Source organism: Bidens hawaiensis, unplaced genomic scaffold (genome assembly GCF_021521415.1).
Source record: "Bidens hawaiensis isolate Kalapana, Puna unplaced genomic scaffold, B.hawaiensis_p1.1 tig00015451_1, whole genome shotgun sequence".
Classification (NCBI taxonomy): domain Eukaryota; kingdom Viridiplantae; phylum Streptophyta; class Magnoliopsida; order Asterales; family Asteraceae; genus Bidens; species Bidens hawaiensis.
Window position 1 is genome coordinate 68,784 of NW_027492381.1, and position 20,158 is coordinate 88,941.

Genomic DNA, 20,158 nt, shown 5'->3' on the forward strand with positions numbered 1-20,158 from the left:
AAATACATTATTTGGCTGTTTATCTATTCATATATCAACCAGAGATATCAAAATAGTATCATATAAATACTATTTTATATATTTAATCAATAGAAAAAACTTTAATTTGACAAGTTCTATATTAAAACATATATTTTTTCTTTATCTTGACATTTTTTAAAATAGGGCATCCTTTTCTCTTTCTTTTTTTTCCATGTTCATATATGAGTTTAGGGATGAGTTTTTTCCCAGAATATCCTTACTCGTATTTGTACCATACACATATTTGTACTCGTATTCGCACCGATTAAATCTATTCGGTACACGTATCGATACTCGTTTGTATTGATTTCCAGTATGGGTACGATGGTATTTTGTGCCCGTTTGTAATGTTTAGAGATTTTATTGAGATTATCCATATTTAATATCTAGATTAAATCCTCAAATTGTATCATCATTGAACGTATTACAATTTTGGAAGTATCGAACCTATCATTATATTTACTATTATGGTTTGTTTTTGTATTTTGATTTATTGGTTTTACGTTTTGTTTTGATTGTGGTACTTGTAAATTGTAATGTCGAACTTGTACCAATTTAGCCAATTTGGTGTCCGTCACGTACTCGTACCCGTATCAGTACGTTGCCGATTCAACTTATTTATTACTTATGTTGGTACCAACATCGTTGTAGATTTGGAAAAAATCCAAAATGGTACATAAGCGAGTACCGTACATGTATCGTACCAATAAATTTGGTACGAGTGTCGATACTTACTATTATTGATTTTTAGTATAATTACGCTATGGTACGGATACAAGAATTTTAACGATCTCATCCCTAATGAGTTTTTTTACTGTCTCTTACATCTTTATAACATATAAATATGTTACATTCTAATATATATGACTGACATTAACTTTATTAGAATTATTAATTATTTATTTTAATCACGTCACTTGGGTGGATCACAATGGTAAGAGACCGTTTTTCCTAATGGAGACCTATGTTCAAATTTAAACTGTGTGATATAATAAAAAAAATGTATGTTTAACTATTCAAATAAATTATTTTAATCATGCATGTGTAAAGAACACCCCTAATTGGACCCGACCCAACAGGTTTAGGCTCATGAATTTAGGATCCTAGTCTAGCTGTCCCCAAAATAAAAAGGGTTTAATCCCCATTGACGGGTCCGTTTTTTGCCCTCACTAACAAACAGCCCTGGATCCGCCACTAATCATCACTCATATGAGAATCTTTTCTCTTACATTTCATGCTTATAGGCCACTCGACGCCGACACATGTAGATTAACTAGACGATCAGAGAAGACGAAATGTTGCTACAAGGATCCAATGAAATAATATTGTCGTACCATTTTGAGCATCAACTTGTATATCAAATATATATGTGTAATCAATGGATAGATCATATAGATTGACTACAATTTTTGTGGTTCAATAGTTTTAGATCCATGGGCCTAACAGCTTTGGATTGGACCCTGCTTGGGAAGTCTTCCAATTCCATACATATAAGTATATAACTAAACTAGATTACAAAACTAGATTACATATCTACATTTTCTTTTAAAAAAGTGTTCATAACGTTTTTTAAGCGTTTGTAGCTATCCTCAATAACAGAGTGAGTCTTTCTAAAACAAAATGCCAACCAGCCAGATCTAAATCATCTGGTAACACCATCAAGAAATAAACCCGTCACAACGGGAAGCTTTAACTCCTTAGCCATCCCTAATGCTATTGGACTAAAATGGCAACGAGTTTATGTGTTATTTTGCAATCTTGTAATATGTTATTAAATGTAAACATAACATTGGGTCAAATATCAAACACAAAATTGCGTTGAATATGCATTTTCTTAAGTTTATAACACACGTAAAATCTAAAAATACTATTGGTCACCACCCCTCGCACAAATATTGAATCTACAACTAACCCCCTACAGAATTATATATTTACCAGCCACCCTCTTAACATTTCACTGTCTAAACCCCAAAACTCCTTGTTGGGTCGGGTACTTGATACCGAACGGGTCGATCGTGTTCGATAAGCCCTGGATCGGTGCAAACGGGCGAAGGTTCGATTGAAAGTAGCCCAGATGGTTAACCCGTTGGCTTCTTATTCCACTTTGAACTTCATCTTCCACCAATCTTCCAAACTTGGTGTCCGAAGTGTATACGGGCGCCATGGTGTTCGTGGTGATCGTCGTCTGTTGTGAAGCATCTTGGACTCCGGGTACGGGTTCGGATGACCCGAATGCGGCTATGCTAGCCCAATCATAGTTACCCGACTCATATTTTTGTAAATTTAGCTTTTGGTCCTCTAGTAACAAGGTTTTGACTGAATTAACCCTTGGTAAGTTGAAGGACCGGTCTTCGATCTCGGGTAGTGATTCGAGAACGTCTTCGAATTGAGACGAAGACGACGATGATGACCCGTGGCTTTGTTCGCCCGTTTGACCACCGGACATCGTCTTTTGTGCACTTGAATTCTTTTTGTAAATTCGACATAAAACCCATTCATCCAACTGCACCAAATCAAAAACGTATTAACATTTTTTTTTGTTAAAAACAAATATAAACCCTATCAACAAAATATATTAGTCAGAGTTTATTATATGGATTTTTATAATAAACTCTAACTAACATATTAGTTAAGAGTTTATTATACAATCTGTTATTGTTGATTACAGATAATGTATAATAAACTCTACTAATATATTATATCTGATAAACAGAAAATATAACTCACTCTTGAGCTCCCGGTTTTCCTTTGGGGATCGGACAACCGATATTCATGCATGATCCAATTCGTCTTGTTTCCTTTCGGAGCTTTTCCGATGTAAAAAACCAAAGCTTTCTTGATCCCAACCCTTCGTCCACCAGTCGTGATCACCTTATCGGTCCCGGTAGCCTTCCAATAACCCGACCCGGCCACTCTATTGGGTCGAGACCCGTTCGGGTACTTTCGATCCCTAGGACTAAAAAAGTACCATTCTTTCTCCCCAAACATCGCCTTTTCTGTAAAGGAAAAATGGATATTAATAATCTGTTTAATATTATATTACATTGACCGATAATAATCTATACCAGTAATAGTTATAATAAAAATAATAATAATCATCAAATACTTACTAGGAAGCTCCCATGGATCATACTTGTACAAATCAATATCAGCAATAATCTGAAGAGTAAAATCGTGTCCGGCTACTTTTCGACAAAGATATTGGACAAGCAACTCCTCGTCCGTGGGGAAGAACCGGAAACCCGGTGGTAAGCTTAATTGGGTCATCGGATCCGTGACAGGCAAACCCATGTTTCTTTCTTTCACTTTTTTATATATTTCTAGACAAATGAAATATCAAGAATATTAAAGAAATATAACAAAGAGTTATTAAATTTCTTTTTTTTTTCAAGAAATGGAAAATTTGATGGGTATTTATAAGCAATGAGTTACAGAGGGATAAGTACGGTCGTCCTTTTCTTACTGTGTGGTTGGTGGGTCCCAAAGGGGTTTAGAAGTTGACACGTGGATATGGGATCGATCTTATCAAGGTTGAAAGGTTTCCAAGTGCATGAACCCATGGGCCGCTAGATGACAAATTTGTGTTATGTGAGTCATGGCTAGAGTGCATCACTACCGTACACGTGTGCATTCTAGCCTAATGAGTGTGATACCATAAACCGACAAAACCGCTGTTTTTTATGTGTTTTGTAATTATATGAGGTTTAGGGTTTAATGAATCATTGTATGATTTGCAGTTGGTTTTTTTACCAATGTTGATGGTTAAAATTTGAGATTTTAAGATCATGGCTGATTTAAGGAGGCTTTTTATAATAATGGGTTTCTTCTATAATGGTGTTTCCGAGTGAGTTACACATAAATCGTTAAAATCAGTATTGTTGGTTGATATTTCGTCTGGAAATAAATGTATTGAGTGTGATTCCAAACACTATTAAAAAGCGATTTTGTTGATTATTATTTTATACCCCGGAGACATGAATATTGAATAGTTTGAATCAGCTTCTACCATTTTATTTTATTTTATTTTAATGAGTAATAACGTATTATCTATATATAATACTTTAACCTATTTTGAAAAGCGGGAGAGAAAGTTAATTTTATTTTATTTTTTTATTAAAAGTTATTATGAATAACAACTAACAAGTTACTTTTACAAAAAAAAAGGCATTGTGGGTTAGTTGTATTCAAAGAATTTATAAAATATTATTATATATGGCAATATATTAGTTAGAATTCATTAAACTTCGTACCCATTTATTCATATCTAATGATATTGTTTATGTCAAATTGTCAATTCAACGTGTGATGAAATTTTTTAAAAATTATATTTTATAGTTTAAAATTATTTTTATTCAGTAAATGTCATCTTTGACATTTTACTATTTCTATAACTAACAATTTTAAATACGAACTTTCTTAACATTAGTTGATCTATTAGTCTATTACATTACAATGTGTTTCTTGCACCTCTAAATTAGACTTTTATCTCCAATAGTCCAATCTACATAGGGTGGTCAAACCTAGCATATTAATTTGGTGAATTAAAATCTTAAGCCAAACAGGATATTTATATCCTATGGTATAAACTAATGAAGCTAGCGTATGTATGTACGCATGTTTTATTATTAATATTAATTAAATATTAAGTTTTAGAAATAAAACACACGTGGGTGGAAGGTAAACACGTGGTAAGTAGAAGTTAGGCCAGAATTTTGTCAAAAGGGCGGGAAAGAGGGTGCCAAAAGAACTCACCTTGTGTTGACACGTAACCACTTTTATTATTTTTTTAATTTTTATTTTGTTTTACATCGTTTTCTTCAACCTATTTATTTGTGCTTTCTTCCACTCGTCTACTTCCTCATTTTCCTTGACTTTTCAACCCTCCTCTTTACCTACATTCTTTTTAATTTTTTTTGATTAATTAATAAAACTCGAACCCGGTGTACACACTAGTGCGCACGGAGTTTGAGGGTATCAGGTCGACTTGGGCATAGTCGCATAATGTACGTGTTCTTACCCTACATAGAAAGTTTTCACTGTTCAAACTTCAAACTTCAAACCCATAACCTTCGTAACAGTATGTTAAATAATATATAGAATAACAATTATGTGAAAATATAAAATAAGAAAAGGCTACATGCCCAACGTGATAAAACTAAAAAAATAAGTTAACTACGTTTTTATTTATTAGTCACACAATCTTCAAAATGGAAGGGCGGTCCTGTTTCGAATCCCACTTCGCCTTGTATCTTTTATTATATCATATTTCAAAACATTCGGTAACATCTTTCATTTTGGCAAGAAGAAATTTGATGGAATCGCAAGGATAGACATGGTTGGAACCCCATGTCGTCTTGTTCCTTTTGTTGTATCTTGTTTCAAAACATTTTGTGACAACTATCATCGATTATTAATGTGAAAACGAGTTAAACTCATCAAAGATCAAACCTCTCGCCGACACATTATGAGAAATTAAGATTTGAAAATTCAAAATTATTTAATCATCAAATCGCATAAATAATAGATAATAGGAAATTGTCCATTATTAAAAAAAAAGTATATAGCAAAATTGTCAATTTAAAGGTTTGACTAATATTTCAACAATCATTTAATACAATATATAATCATTTGTAGTTTACCTTAGCTAGCTTTTAATTTAAGTAAAGCTAATCATACAATATCACCATAATTACGTTACGTAATCACTTGTTTTGCAATAAAGTCGGCCCATATTAATTTGTATTAAAACTTGTCGTATTTGATTCAATAAGTTTTAACACGTTGTCTCGTTCCGTTCATCCAACTTGTTTGTAGTTATCAAGTCGATCTAACAATTATCATTTTCATACGAAAAAAAATAGTTATATATGTATAAAACATATAAAAAGAGTCTTTGATCTATTAGTATTAAAAAGTTAAAAAATGTTTTATCTTTTCAATGATTGTTTATTCAAGTCTTGTGGTCATCAATAAAAATATATGTTTACAAATACTATGAGTACTTTTTAAAAGCATGAACCAACATATAATCGTGAAATATGAGTATCCACTAACTTTATCAAATTTGATTTTGGTCAATATATATTTTTTTTATCATAAATCTAGGTAGTGTGGTCGTTTAAAAATGTCAATTTTACTGATTCTTTTTAATGACAAAAACAAATCAATCATATCATATAATAATTGGAGGACTTGCATACGTAGCATTCAATTCTTTTTCGGTGTCGAAGTCCTACAAACCGAATATACAAAGAAAACCCTAGCGAGTTCCAAGTGTAAGTGATGACGTACACACTGATGTTATAATAACAAAAAACAACTCCAGCTTTATGGCTATTATTTAATGACAAGTAATCGACACTTTTACGTGGCAGACAATGATTCGTTGTACCAATGAATGCCATCCAAAACAACCGGTTTGGATCTTCCTAGAACGATGTGCACTTGGCGGCGTGTGATCTCCTGAGACGCAAAGTGTTTTATACGTGTACAAATAGTTTGATTGAGCATATATATACTTGTCTTTTTATTCTGTTTTGGATATATTTTAATTTGTTATATGTCAATAATAGAATACCATGATGATGCATAGATTATAAATAATAAAAAAGAGTAATTGTTTATAGTATATCCATGAAGAAACACTAACCAGACCCCGAGCAGATTACTGATAACCTGGGGGTTAAATAGATGTTTCCCACAAGGGGTTAGACCCTGAGAAGATGGTTCTTCTGATAACCTGCAAAACAGACACCGTGAGCTTGTCACTGAGAAGGGGGGGTTCCTCCTTGTGACCACCCTCCGGCGTGAGAATCAGACTAGATTGCTCTTTAAATATAAAAGTATATTAAGAGATTGCTAGAGCAGATATCAGGTATAATATGATGATAATATGATAAGATGAGATGGTCATACCATTTGTGGTATTTATAGCCGAAGGTAGGTTTCCAAGGAGGTGTGGCCGGCTGCAACAGTGTTCCTGTTCCACCAACAGTGGCCTACGCACGTGCCCTGCTGGTAGTTGGTGGGTAGGCAGCGGCTGATAGTGACCAGGCCTGCTGTGTACTATTCCTTTTCCACCAACTGCCGGCTACGCACGTGGTATGGCAGTAGTTGGTGAGTAGGCGGCGGCTAATAGTGACACAGTACAGGAGCATGCTGCTCGCCATACTGTGGTCATTAAGCTGTCGTATCTTTAGTCAGATCTTTTTCCCATACCTCGTCAGGTACAGTACAGAAGATCTTCCTGTTTCGTACGGACTGGCATATTTGGGCGGGAGTATTCCCCCTCCCGCCCTTGTGCGGGATTGTTCCCGGCTTCGCTCATTCCTTCAGGTGACACTGAGTGATTGAGAGCTAAGTGCCTTGTGCGTGTAGCCTTGCTGCGCGGGTGGCCTTCCCTGATGGCTTGTATCCGAGGCTGCGGGGACAGGCGGAGTCCTTCACCATTGGGAGGCATTTCCTGCGGGACCAGCTTGCGTACTGCGCGTAAGGACGTCACGTCTCTGAGCATGGTTGGTCCTGCGGATCCAGTTGGTTTCTGCGCAGACGTTCCTCTTCAAGGTGAGTCTTGCGGGTCCAACTGGACTCTGCTGGGACCTACCTCTTCAAGTCCCCCCAGTCCAATGTTCTTCTCATGAGTGTTTAATAAAGTGAGGTGAACTTTTGGACTTGAGCAAAGGGTTTTGAAAAGGGTTTTTTAAGGTTTTCCATGGGGATTCCTCCCGCGAAAGTCCTTGTCACTTGCAGAAATTCCCGAGTTTCCTGCTTGGTCTTTGGGTATGATGCGGGTAGGCTGTAACCTCCTCGCACGTCAGGAGCGTTGAGTCCCACTTGTGTGGATTCTCCATGAGGTTTTGGTAGTTTTGAACATAGTGATCAATTATGTTAAGACCCCCAATTCCATCCTGGAGCTTCAAACAACGTAGTTCTCGACGTTCCCGCTATGCGGGGATGTTATTTCCGTTTCCGCAAGCATTGCCCAGAAGATCCTTCTTGGTTTCAATTCCCAGCGGGGCGCTAGGTATGTAAAGGGTTTTGCCTTAACACTGTACCTGCGCTCGTCTTACGGTTACTTTACTTGCAATGTATTCCTGGCGTCAATTCCCTGCGGGTGCTAGGTATGTGAAGGGTTTTGCCTTTACACTGTACCCGCACCCGTCTTATAGTTACTTGGTTGCCGAGGTACTTGGCTTCAATTCCCTGCGGGTGCTAGGTATGTGAAGGGTTTTGCCTTAACACTGTACCCGCATCCGTCTTACGGTTACTTGTTCGCCAAGGTTTTCTTGGCTTCAATTCCCTGCGGGTGCTAGGTATGTGTAGGGTTTTGCCTTAACACTGTACCCGCATCCGTCTTACGGTTACTTGTTTGCCAAGGTTTACTTTGCTTCAATTCCCTGCGGGTGCTAGGTATGTGAAGGGTTTTGCCTTTACACTGTACCCGCATCCGTCTTATGGTTACTTGTTTGCCAAGGTTTTCTTGGCTTCAATTCCCTGCGGGTGCTAGGTATGTGAAGGGTTTTGCCTTAACACTGTACCCGCATCCGTCTTACGGTTACTTGTTTGCCAAGGTAAGGGGTATTTTCCCGCCTTCTTTTTGATCTTTTTGAATCTTGAATTTTTAAATTCGAAGAGTTGGTGGAAAGAACAGTCCAAAACTCTGAAACGTCGTGCGACGATTTCTTCTGACTGTGTCAGATCGTGCAGGAAGTTATGGTGACGTGACAGTACATGGTCATTCCAGACGCTTTTTCAGGCGCGTGAGCGCGATTTTTCGGGCGCGTGGTCGCGACATTAATGGTATTCGTCTTGTCAACAGCTGTTGCCAGCTTGCTTTTTGCCACGTGTCATAGTTTCATTGCACCTTCATTTTCTCTCTCCTCCGCATTAATTTCATCGCATTAATTGCGATTAGTATATAAAGGGGTAGAGGGCTCTTTGTAATCCACACTTTCACTCTTCTCTTCATCTTTTAAGCGATTTCCGGCGAATACTCCCCTTTTCAGGCAAGCATTCTCCCGAAATCGTTTTCTTCTTTCCTTCACAAGATGTCGTCTCGTGATGTTGAATCCATAGCCGATGACAAGAGTACTGCTGGTGAGTGCCAGTGTGCTCTGCCTGGCGATCTGTACCGGTATGTCGTCAGGAAGTTCATGCTCGAGTCTCTCGAGCCTGAGTTTCCTGAGCCCCATCATACTGTGTACGATGCCCCCAGAGGCAAGATCGGGGTTTATGCAGCATTCTTTGTTTATGGGAATCTTAGGTTCCCATTGACAAAGTTTGTTTTCTGTGTCCTTGAGAGGCACGGTGTTCATTTGACCGAGTTGCACCCCATGGCGATCGCCAAGATTCGCCATTTTGAGTGGGTGTGCCGGATTTTGGGTGTTGAGCCCTACTTTGACCGCCTGATGACCTTCTACACTTGGAGGTGCATCTAGGGGTGGTACACGTTGACAACCCGGATTAAGGGTTTGAAGATTTGCGCGACCGAGCGCAGTCTTCGCGCGTGGAAGCGGGAGTTCTTCTTCATCTCCGCTCGCGCCATCCCCATTGCCATGAAATTCAAGAACGGTCAAGCACTTCCAAGCCTTCACGCCTCCAACTACCAGGAGGCGGAATGGTTTGCGAAGATATCTCGGGTCCAATCTCCGGTTTACCGGTTTGCGGAGTCCGGGATGGTGATGCTGGGGATGAACCGAGTGTGGAAGGAGGCTGATGCGCGCAAGATTCCGATCGTCCTCGAATACGGTTCGAAATCTGTTCCTTACGGTATGCCTTTTTCCCTTTTGTTGATTTTGAAATTTCTTCTAACTTTTTTTTTTTTTTTTTTTTTTTTGTTTATTTCAGAGGGGAACGACTTGCAGTTGCTCCTAAACCCGCGGGAGGCTGACGGTCCCGCACGGATGGGTACTCGCGCTCTAGATGAGAACGAGTTGCCCATCCTAGAACAAACGGCGGATCGGTTCGTGGAGGTCTATCCGCTAGGCCATGAGATCCATAGCGCCCGTCGGCCAGGTAAGGCGCTCTTCGACCCTCGACCCCTCAATGTTGAAACCTCTGCTGGAATTCCTCTAATCGTTTGTTCTGATGAGAAATCCGCAGATGGTCCTCCGTTGGTGCGGAAGAAGAAGGCTGCCGGCGGGAAGGGGAAGGAGAAGGCCTCCACTGCCGATCCAGCGCCTCGGTCTGATTCGGAGACCGAGAGCGAAGAGGTGGCGGGGAATCCCGGTGGTGATAAGACCACTGCTCCGGAGGTTGTGACTGTCACCTCCGGAGAGCCCAAGAAGACGACGGTAACCGGCGCAAAGAGGCCGGCTCCATCGGGTTCGTCCCCGCCTCTCCGTACCTTCAGGCTCAAGAAAACCCGTAAGTACAATTTTCTTTTGCTTTTGTCTTCATAGCTTAATATCGTTAACACTTATCTTCTTTACGCAGGCGTGGATGTTGACGCATTCCAGGGTGGAGCGCAGAGTGGTACCTCCACGCCAATGACGGTAGGCCCGGTCAGCCTACCTGAGGCGACGACCCAGGCGGCTGCGCCTGCGCCCGCTGGTTCAGTTGCTCACTCCTTTGAGCCGACTGTTCCAGCCGAGATGACGTCACCGCCGGCCGTGAGTGCGATTTTTACAGCATCTTTCACCGAGCCGGCGGTTACGATTGCTGCGGATTCCGCGGCAGCGACCGCGGCGGCTGCTACGATGCCCCCGCCATCGGCAACGACGGCCGATACATCAGGTACGCATGGGGGTTCTCGCATCTCTCCGCCACCTTCCCATCTGCCTGACCTCTTGGATGGATTTCCGTTGGGTTCAGGTGATGGGTTCGGCGGCTATCGGCCTGTAATTGACCCTACAGGTGCGTAGGGTTCTTTTGGCCCATTTTTTTTTTTACATATTTTTTTTATCATCTTTTCCTAACTGCTTTTTGTTTTTTGCAGTGTCGGATTCCAATGAAGTGTATGTTCCACGATGGAACATTCGCCGAGGAACAACCCTTCGCACCCCTGTGGAGTGCGTGGAATGGGCTCGTCACGCTGCTCCTAGTGGTGCGTTGGGGGAAGCCATGGCTAGCTATCAGGAGGGTAGGCTAACCAATGAGCTTCGGGTTCTCCTTGCTCGGATGCAGCCGCGCGTCGAGCTGCTTTGTCGTGAAAACGACAAGTTAAAAGCAGCTCGCCTTAAAGAAGTTGCTCAGGCGCGGGCCATCCGGGAGGAGAACCAAAGGCTTTCCGCTATAGCTGCGGATAAGGAGAAGGCCTTCAAGGCCCTTGAGGTTGAAGTTCAGGCACGACTCGAGGCCCGTTCCAAGGCTGCCCAAGCTGTTAATGAACAGCTTCGGCTGGCTAAGGAAACTGCGCGGAACGCAACCGAGAGGGCCACCAAGGCTGAAGCTGTTGCTGAGCCTCTGCGCGTGGAGAATGAAGAACTTAAAGCCAAATTAGAGGCTCTCCAGCAGGCTCATGATGCCTTGGCGATGGAGGATGCTAAGAAGCTTCAAGAAATCTTGGACCAGAGGGGGGTGCTTGACCATACCGAGCGTAAGCTAAAGGGCGTCGAAGAGGCTGCGGCTAAAGAAGTGTTGCTTGCCAACCTCAACAAGAATGAAGCCGAACGCGCCCGTAACGAAGCTCAAGCTGCCCTCCAAGAGGCTCTGGTTGCCAAGGAATGGCTTCTTCGAGAAGCGTTATCTCAGGTAAGTTTTCATGTCTTTACGCTTTTCTTTGTAAATAGAAAGGTTCTGACACTTGTATTTTTTCTTTGTAGGTTGTGCATCGTGTCTTCTCAGAGACATCTTACGACGATGCTATGAGCGCAGCCCTCAACGCTTCTCACGAGGATGGGGAAAAGGCCGGCTTCCTGCTTGGTCTAGGGTTCGTTGAGAAAGGCATCCCGCCTTCCAACTTCCCTTTATTCGATGTAGATACTGAAGCCATATATGACCAAGCAGTAAATCAATACGCCGCCTTCCCGCATCCGGTGGTGGAGAAGGTAAACGAAGTTGCTGCTGCTGATGATGGGCTAGCTATCCTCAAAGCTTTCCTTGAACTGCCACGCTCTACTGATGGGGCTGGTCCAAGTGGAAGTGGCCCTGAAGCCTGATCCTGAAGATCCCTTTCCGCTGCTAGGATAGATTTAGCTTGTATAGTTTTATTTTCTTGTAGGCGGGTAGTTACCCGGCCATTCTTGTAATCAACCATTGTGAAATATAAATCTTTTTGCGGGTAAGACCGCTACTTTCGTTGGGTTCCTTGCTTTGTAAACGTTGTATGACTTGCATACTTTAGTTTAAATTAGCAATTTTCCAAGTGTTTTAGAATAAGTTAACCTTTGAACGTGGTAGATAGGTGTGAAGTTTTGCTTCCTCTTCCGTGATTGTGCGGGTAGGACCGTCACTTGCACGTAGTAGGATGGCTAAACTTTACCATCTGACCTGCGTGTAGGTTTTCCTCATCTTTTGAGGATAAGTTAACCTTTGAACGTGGTAGATAGGTGTGAAGTTTTGCTTCCTCTTCCGTGATTGTGCGGGTAGGACCATCACTTGCACGTAGTAGGATGGCTAAACTTTACCATCTGACCTGCGTGTAGGTTTTCCTCATCCTTTTATTAGAAATTCTATTTTGAAGCGTTCGACGCGCGGTTGTCAATAGGTTAGTGTTCAGTTCCCTTTTTCATGATTCATGCGGATAGACCGGCACTTTCATTTAATGGGACTGAACTTTTCCCCTTCAACTGACCTGCGTCAAGGTTCGTCGTTTATTGGGTTTATGCGGGTTTTGCCGCCTTCCCTACGCAACGACTTTCCACGTATTTATGCGGTGAAAACCGGCATATTCGTGTTGAATAAATTGACCGTTCGACGCGCGGTTGTCAATAGGTTAGTGTTCAGTTCCTTTTTTCATGATTCATGCGGATAGACTGGCACTTTCATTTAATGGGACTGAACTTTTCCCCTTCTACTGACCTGCGTGAAGGTTTGTCGTTTATTGGGTTTATGCGGGTTTTGCCGCCTTCCCCACGCAACGACTTTCCACGTATTTATGCGGTGAAAACCGGCATATCCGTGTTGATTGTTCATAAAAATGTAAAATCATCAGCGTCAATGTTTTAAGGAGAATCGTTTCCATTAGAAGTGGCTCTTGGCCTTTACAAATTTGGAATTGATTTACATGCAAACTGTGTAAATGAGCTCCCTTCCATGTTGTTGGGATGGGAGTGCCATCGAGCCGATACGTACCTGGTTCGGGATCTCGTTCTTTACGCAGCATGTAGTCTCCACATTGAAGCTGGAAATTTTATTCGTGTTTTCCCCCGCTGGGGTTCTACACACATCAGCCTGCTCAGCGTTCATTGCGCCACGAGGTGCGCGAGCGTCCCATCTCTGACGAATGCTTCGACCATGTCCTTCACGTCTATGCATTCTTCGGTGTTGTGGCCTTTTGTCCTGTGAAAGTCACAGTACTTGCTCCGATCAGCATTGTGGCGATGTCGGATTATTTGAGGCTTTGGCCATGGGAGCTCCTCCGTGGCGAATATCTCGGTGACGCTTTTGGTGAGCGGCGTCCATCTGGAGTTCTTGTTGGGCTGTACGTTATCCCTTCCGCCTAACCGATGCTGCAAGCCGGATGAGGTGTCAAAGTTTACCCTTGACTGCCAAATGCCTAGCTTCCGCTTTTTGTTTAATCGGGCGGTAAGGACGTTCTCTTCCCTTGTTTTCTGGGTGTAGAGGTTTGTGCTCTGTGGGAGATCTCTACCCAGTTGCTTTTCCGTTTCCGCAAAGCGTTTAGCTGCTGTCATGATGGCATCCCATGTGGATGGCATGCCATCTTTACCCGTTAAGGTGCGGATTAGCTCTGGGTCGTTTGCGCCCTGGATAAAGGCGGCGCGAACAAGATCTTCGCTGATATTACCCAGACTTAGCTTCTTCGAGTTGAAGCGAGTGATGAAGTCCAGCAAAGATTCATCTTTTTCTCGAATGCACTTGAGGATTGTCCATTGTTCCTCGGTATACTTTCTTTGCTGGCTGAAGTGTTGGCTAAACTTCTGTTGGAAGTCAGCCCAGTCGTAGATGTGGTTGACCGGTAGACGGTCGAACCATGCTCTAGCAGCCCCGACCAGTGTCATTTGGAACATGTAACACCATGTAGGTTTCGTCCAACTACTGACGGTTGCCCCCGCTATGAACCTGTTCAAATGATCGTCTGGATCAGATATACCATCATATGTGCCTATGCTGGACATTTGTTTAGCACTTTTTGGGGCGATTGCTTCCGCAATGTCCCTTGCAAATTTGGACGTTCCCGCATTTGCAACGTTTGGTCTGAATGTTTTGGAGAAGTCTCGTGGACTTCCACCTGTGCTTTTTGGTTTGAAGGCTTGTCCAAAATGCCTTCTCGGTTGGGAATCCGTTTCCTTACGCTTCCCTTTTGCCCTATGGCGAGGGTTCGCGTCGGAGTCGGATTCCTCCGAGTCATCCAAGTAATCTTCGAATTCGTCAGCCTGTTGGACGTTGCGCAAGCGTTCGTCCAACTCGGCTTGGAATTCCCTCTGGCGTGCCTCCGCCCATGCCTTAACTTCATCGAGTGTTTGGCGGGGGAGTCTTGTTCGTTTATCTAACTGGGTATCTGTGAATCCCAGTGAGCGATTATTTACTGCACTTGCCCCAGCTTGGGTAGCTGGGGTAGTGTTCGTAAAGTTTACTTCACTTGCCCCGGCTTGGGTAGCCGGGGTAGTGTTTGTAAAAACTGTATTGCCGGTATTCCCCCCAGTAGCTGGGGTTGTGGTTACCGGAGTTTCTTTAACCATCTTGGAAGTTTGAAAAAACTGGAGAAGAATAAAGTTCTAGCTTTATGCACGGATGGCGCCAATGAAGAAACACTAACCAGACCCCGAGCAGATTACTGATAACCTGGGGGTTAGATAGATGTTTCCCACAAGGGGTTAGACCCTGAGAAGATGGTTCTTCTGATAACCTGCAAAACAGACACCGTGAGCTTGTCACTGAGAAGGGGGGGTTCCTCCTTGTGACCACCCTCCGGCGTGAGAATCAGACTAGATTGCTCTTTAAATATAAAAGTATATTAAGAGATTGCTAGAGCAGATATCAGGTATAATATGATGATAATATGATAAGATGAGATGGTCATACCATTTGTGGTATTTATAGCCGAAGGTAGGTTTCCAAGGAGGTGTGGCCGGCTGCAACAGTGTTCCTGTTCCACCAACAGTGGCCTACGCACGTGCCCTGCTGGTAGTTGGTGGGTAGGCAGCGGCTGATAGTGACCAGGCCTGCTGTGTACTATTCCTTTTCCACCAACTGCCGGCTACGCACGTGGTATGGCAGTAGTTGGTGAGTAGGCGGCGGCTAATAGTGACACAGTACAGGAGCATGCTGCTCGCCATACTGTGGTCATTAAGCTGTCGTGTCTTTAGTCAGATCTTTTTCCCATACCTCGTCAGGTACAGTACAGAAGATCTTCCTGTTTCGTACGGACTGGCTTATTTGGGCGGGAGTATTCCCCCTCCCGCCCTTGTGCGGGATTGTTCCCGGCTTCGCTCATTCCTTCAGGTGACACTGAGTGATTGAGAGCTAAGTGCCTTGTGCGTGTAGCCTTGCTGCGCGGGTGGCCTTCCCTGATGGCTTGTATCCGAGGCTGCGGGGACAGGCGGAGTCCTTCACCATTGGGAGGCATTTCCTGCGGGACCAGCTTGCGTGCTGCGCTTAAGGACGTCACGTCTCTGAGCATGGTTGGTCCTGCGGATCCAGTTGGTTTCTGCGCAGACGTTCCTCTTCAAGGTGAGTCTTGCGGGTCCAACTGGACTCTGCTGGGACCTACCTCTTCAATCCACTACATCTGTCTTGAGGGAGTTATAACATATCTTTAGTTATATTAATACCATTATAGTTTATGATTACTTTCCAATCACTTAATTAATCAGGTTATATTAAAGTTTATGAATTATAGAGTAACTTTTTTAAAGTTCAAACACAACTGAGTAAATTAGATTACATTTCATTGGTGTTGCTGAAACATCAAACTAAAAACAAACCTGAAAATTGCCCCATCTCACTCCCAAGGGTTGAACCCGCCTCCAACGTGTGTGACACAACATACTTTCCCACCACACCATGTGTTTACTGGAGCGAGTTAAGTAAACTGATTGAATATTTTCCCGTAGACTTATAAGATATGGAAAACTTCTGGCTGAGAAAACGATTGCATCCCTTCACGTTTTGCTTTACCGGAATGGAGATAAGGCTAAAAATGAAAAATAAAAAATAAAAAATAAAAATGGGACGTGTATTTATAGGTTGTGCGAGAGTTTGAATATATCGGATGTTGGTTAGATAGCTTTGTATTTGTGGTATAGTGTAGCGGGTGGTCGGTTAGATCTCTTTGTATTTTTGGACCTCCTTTGTTGTGTTGACGTGCTTTTTTTATCTTGTAGTATCGTTACATGCTTTTATGAGTCTCTTGTAATGAGTTGTGTTTTGTATCTGAGTGATGTATGTAATTCACCCTCTATAGTTTCTTATGAATGGAGGTTTTTTAATATAATTATTCTTTAAAATGTGCAACTTTTGAAAAGATATGGAGGTTATTTGACCCGATCCAACTTTATTGGGGCCACCTCTAAACAAAATGGTCTAAGCTTAATTACATTTTTTGTATTTTTCTTGTGCCGCACCAGTAGGGTCAAAAGGCATGTTCCTTGTCACGAGTTGCTACAAATGGTATGGTTTCCTCACATTAATTGTGTACCATTTGTATGTTTATTAAAATGACTTGACACTTTATCATGCCAATTATACTTTAGAAAATAAATAAGATTATTGGAAGATTAAAGACTTTACTTATTGCTATAATCACTTTTCAAACGTTCATCAATGTCCAAAATTGTTTGCGTATGTTTCGTCCATACAAACTGATAAGCGTTTTCTATTAATTAAATCAATTGTTTTCTCTATCAATATTATTTACTGACGGATTAAGGAATTTTATTCTATGGATGAAAATTTGTTCGGGTATGTTGTTTTGATATATTTTAAAATTAGTTATACACTCAGTAAAATGAGGAGAGTGTATGTTGTTTTGCTTATTGATCTGTATATGTGTTCGCATCTCTATAACATATTGACAGTTAGATCACAAAAGTCAACCACGTTTGACTGGTCCAAAACTCCAAATTAACATCTGGCCCACTATTTTAATTGGGAGCCCATATGTAAAAATCCTCCAGCATTTAAAAGTGTTTCTAAGCCCATAACTATAGTAGTGTCCGACCCAACCAAACTCAGGTCCGTTGGCCGAAAAATGAGGTACCTGCTTGTGGTGGTGTGAATGGTTCGGTTTGGGTCGGTTTTTGTTTTGATTTTGTTTTGGTGTAGGTTCTTGCCATGTGATCTTGAAACTTTTTGGCTGAAAAAATGTTGGCCAAAAATAATAAATTTAAATAATTTTGTTAATTACTAACTAATTGATTATCATACATTGACCAAAAATATTTTAGTTACATATTTATTAAATTCTTATAAATTAATTAAAATAAAAATCTAGAATTTCGGTTCGGGTTTTACAGTTTTGTTACATGCAAAGTAACAAAACCAAAACCAAACCATAAATTCGGTTGTTCTAAAAACATAAAACCAAACCCGTCGGCTTTTATTTCAGTTTGATTTTTTTGGTTTTTTCGTTTTCTATATAATTCATTTTAGTTTCTTGCATACCTTTACGGTACCTGCTTGTCAAGCTATTTAGACATGAACTCCATGAGAAGTTACATGCATGTGACCATGATATACATCAGGTTTGGTTTATGAAATTGGTTAATCGGGTCACCGATCGGTAAGAATTTTAGTTGTTAAAGACGGGTCGGAAGCAACCCATGGGTCAAACCGGGCCAAACCGAGCCTTCCATGAGGGCAAGTCAAATTTGATAACAGGCAACATGATCAGGGCCGGCTCAACGATGTTGGGTGCGTACATCGAAATGAGATCTTGTGGCACTTTTAAGACAATTGTGTTAAAAAAACAAAAAAAAAGGTGTTAATAACCGGTTTCGAACTTGTGACCTACATCTAAACAACACACGGTTTTATCACCGGACCAATAATTATTTTCATTTATAATCCGCCAATTACAAAAATTTTTATATATAATGTTTTTTTTATTTATTTAAAGACATTAATTAAATGTGAGTTTAGATGTATTGGTTCCCATGCAAACAAATTGGTCAAGAAAGTACCCACTTTCTCGTATCATGTTAAATAAAAGTCCCGACACCTTTTCTCTTTATGCTTTTCTTAGTTGTACTTTCTGCATATTAGTTAGTAATTTAATTTTCATCGGTAGTGTACGTGGGTAGTTGCATTTGTATTTCCCTTTCTTTATATGCATTAATTAATGAAAGGCTGAGCAAGTTTATCTGTTTATGAATAAAAATTTTATGTTAATTTTAGCTTGACTTTGACTTGGTATCTTGAGTGGTGATCTTAGACACAGTTTCTTAGCCGGAGTGATGAATCTGTATCTTCGGTTAGTAATCGCAGCCCTACGGTTTCATTCGGTGGTGTATTCGTATCTGAAAACGAATCGTTGATCTATCTGTTCATTACATTCGAATCAATTCCTACTCGTTACCGATGATTTTGCTATCAGGCCACATCTTTAGAGCATATCCAATAAGTGTTTTTTTGTGTTTGTCCACATCACAAATTTTTGTTTATAAAAGATAATAAAATAAACGACGGTGAGAATGTTGTTGGGTGTTTCTATAATTTTTTTGACATAATTACATAAATTGTCCTTTATGTTTACCCCAAATTTCACTGGTGGTCTTTTATCTTTCAAATTGATGTTTATTATCCTTTACGTTTTAAAAAGTAACACATTTTGTCCTTTAGGCCTAACCCAGTTAAAAAATCTCGTTAAGTCAGGTCATGTGCTTCTCACGTGGGGGTATTTCCGTCATTTCAAGTCCGGTTATGATTCTCCCCCAATAAAAACAATTTAATTAAATTACATATAAATATTATTTATCCAAACCCCACCTCCCCACACCCGTTGTTCTTGTGTCTCCACTGCCACCGCCGTTCATCTCCGGCAGCCACCACCACTTTCTTCTCCAGTGAGCCACCACCACTGCAACCAAAAGTCACCACCACATCTAGCTCGCCACAACAATTAGCTTACTCCCATCTACAAAAATGTCGAACAAACCCATCTTCAAATCCCTGAAAATCCTAAACCTCTTGCTGGAAATCCTTCCTCTTCGGCACCAAGCAACCCAAATATTTCATCAAGTAAAATCACAGCAGTAACATTAAACGCAGACTGTGTCCTCAAATCATAATTTAACGAAACCCCCAATTTTAGTTACGTGCCCTAGTTTTAACAAACCCCCAATTTGAAGTCACCTTGAAATCCGACGACGAAATCCGGTCGATTAGCCTCCAATATCGATTGTCAAAACTATCTTAGTGTAAATCGTGTGGAAATGTAACACACCGAGGTAAGTAAAGCGAGCTTCTTTGTATCCCGAAACGACGTCGACATGGAAACCTAAGTTTTAGTGGATGAGCAGGAGGATTCGCAGGTGGATGATTCACACATGGGACTGTTGAACGGCGATTTTGTAGATGGGGTGAACCAATTGTGGGAGCAAAAGATGAGGGCGGACATGAGGAGTTTGAGCTCCACCACGCATTAATATCTAAAATTCAAATTACAAAAAAAAACATACTAAAAATTAAACAAACAATAATACTTAATAATAACACTAATCTAATACAAGATCATCGGGTCGCCTCGCCCACAAATGTTCAACCAACTCATGTCGAAGATTCCCGTGTGTCTCACGGCTCTTGATATTTGCTATGTTATGAAGTCTTTGTTGATCACTGATTGTGGACGGTTGTGGCGGAATGTCACCTTGGTAGTTTTGGCAGATAGCTTTGCCCTCGTCTTCTAACGTCATGTTGTGTAGGATCAGACACGTGTAGACGACGTCCATTATCCTTTCCCGAGTCCAATAATGTATCGGGTTCGCCAGCACATAATATTGTTTTTTCAGAACTCCAAAAGCTCTTTCAATATCTTTTCTAGCAGACTCTTGCTTCTTCGTAAAATACTTCCGTTTAT

General features: G+C 41.2%; 1 protein-coding gene across 1 annotated transcript; it reads right to left on the reverse strand.

The window, feature by feature from the left end:
* Positions 1–1,816: 1,816 nt before the first annotated feature.
* LOC143549227 (NAC domain-containing protein JA2L-like) lies at positions 1,817–3,428 on the reverse strand. The gene is made up of 3 exons (XM_077040176.1): positions 3,132–3,428; positions 2,749–3,017; positions 1,817–2,524 (listed from the first exon to the last, which is right to left on the reverse strand). The coding sequence occupies exons 1-3, from the start codon at positions 3,310–3,312 to the stop codon at positions 1,976–1,978; spliced, it is 999 nt and encodes a 332-aa protein (XP_076896291.1). The 5' UTR covers positions 3,313–3,428; the 3' UTR covers positions 1,817–1,975.
* Positions 3,429–20,158: the final 16,730 nt, after the last annotated feature.

Coding starts and splice junctions, on each gene's coding strand:
- LOC143549227 (XM_077040176.1), bottom strand. CDS start 3,312: ATGGGTTTGCCTGTCACGGATCCGATGACCCAATTAAGCTTACCACCG. Junction 3,018..3,131: donor TGATCCATGGGAGCTTCCTA/GTAAGTATTTGA, acceptor TTTCCTTTACAG/AAAAGGCGATGTTTGGGGAG. Junction 2,525..2,748: donor GGAAAACCGGGAGCTCAAGA/GTGAGTTATATT, acceptor GATTTGGTGCAG/TTGGATGAATGGGTTTTATG.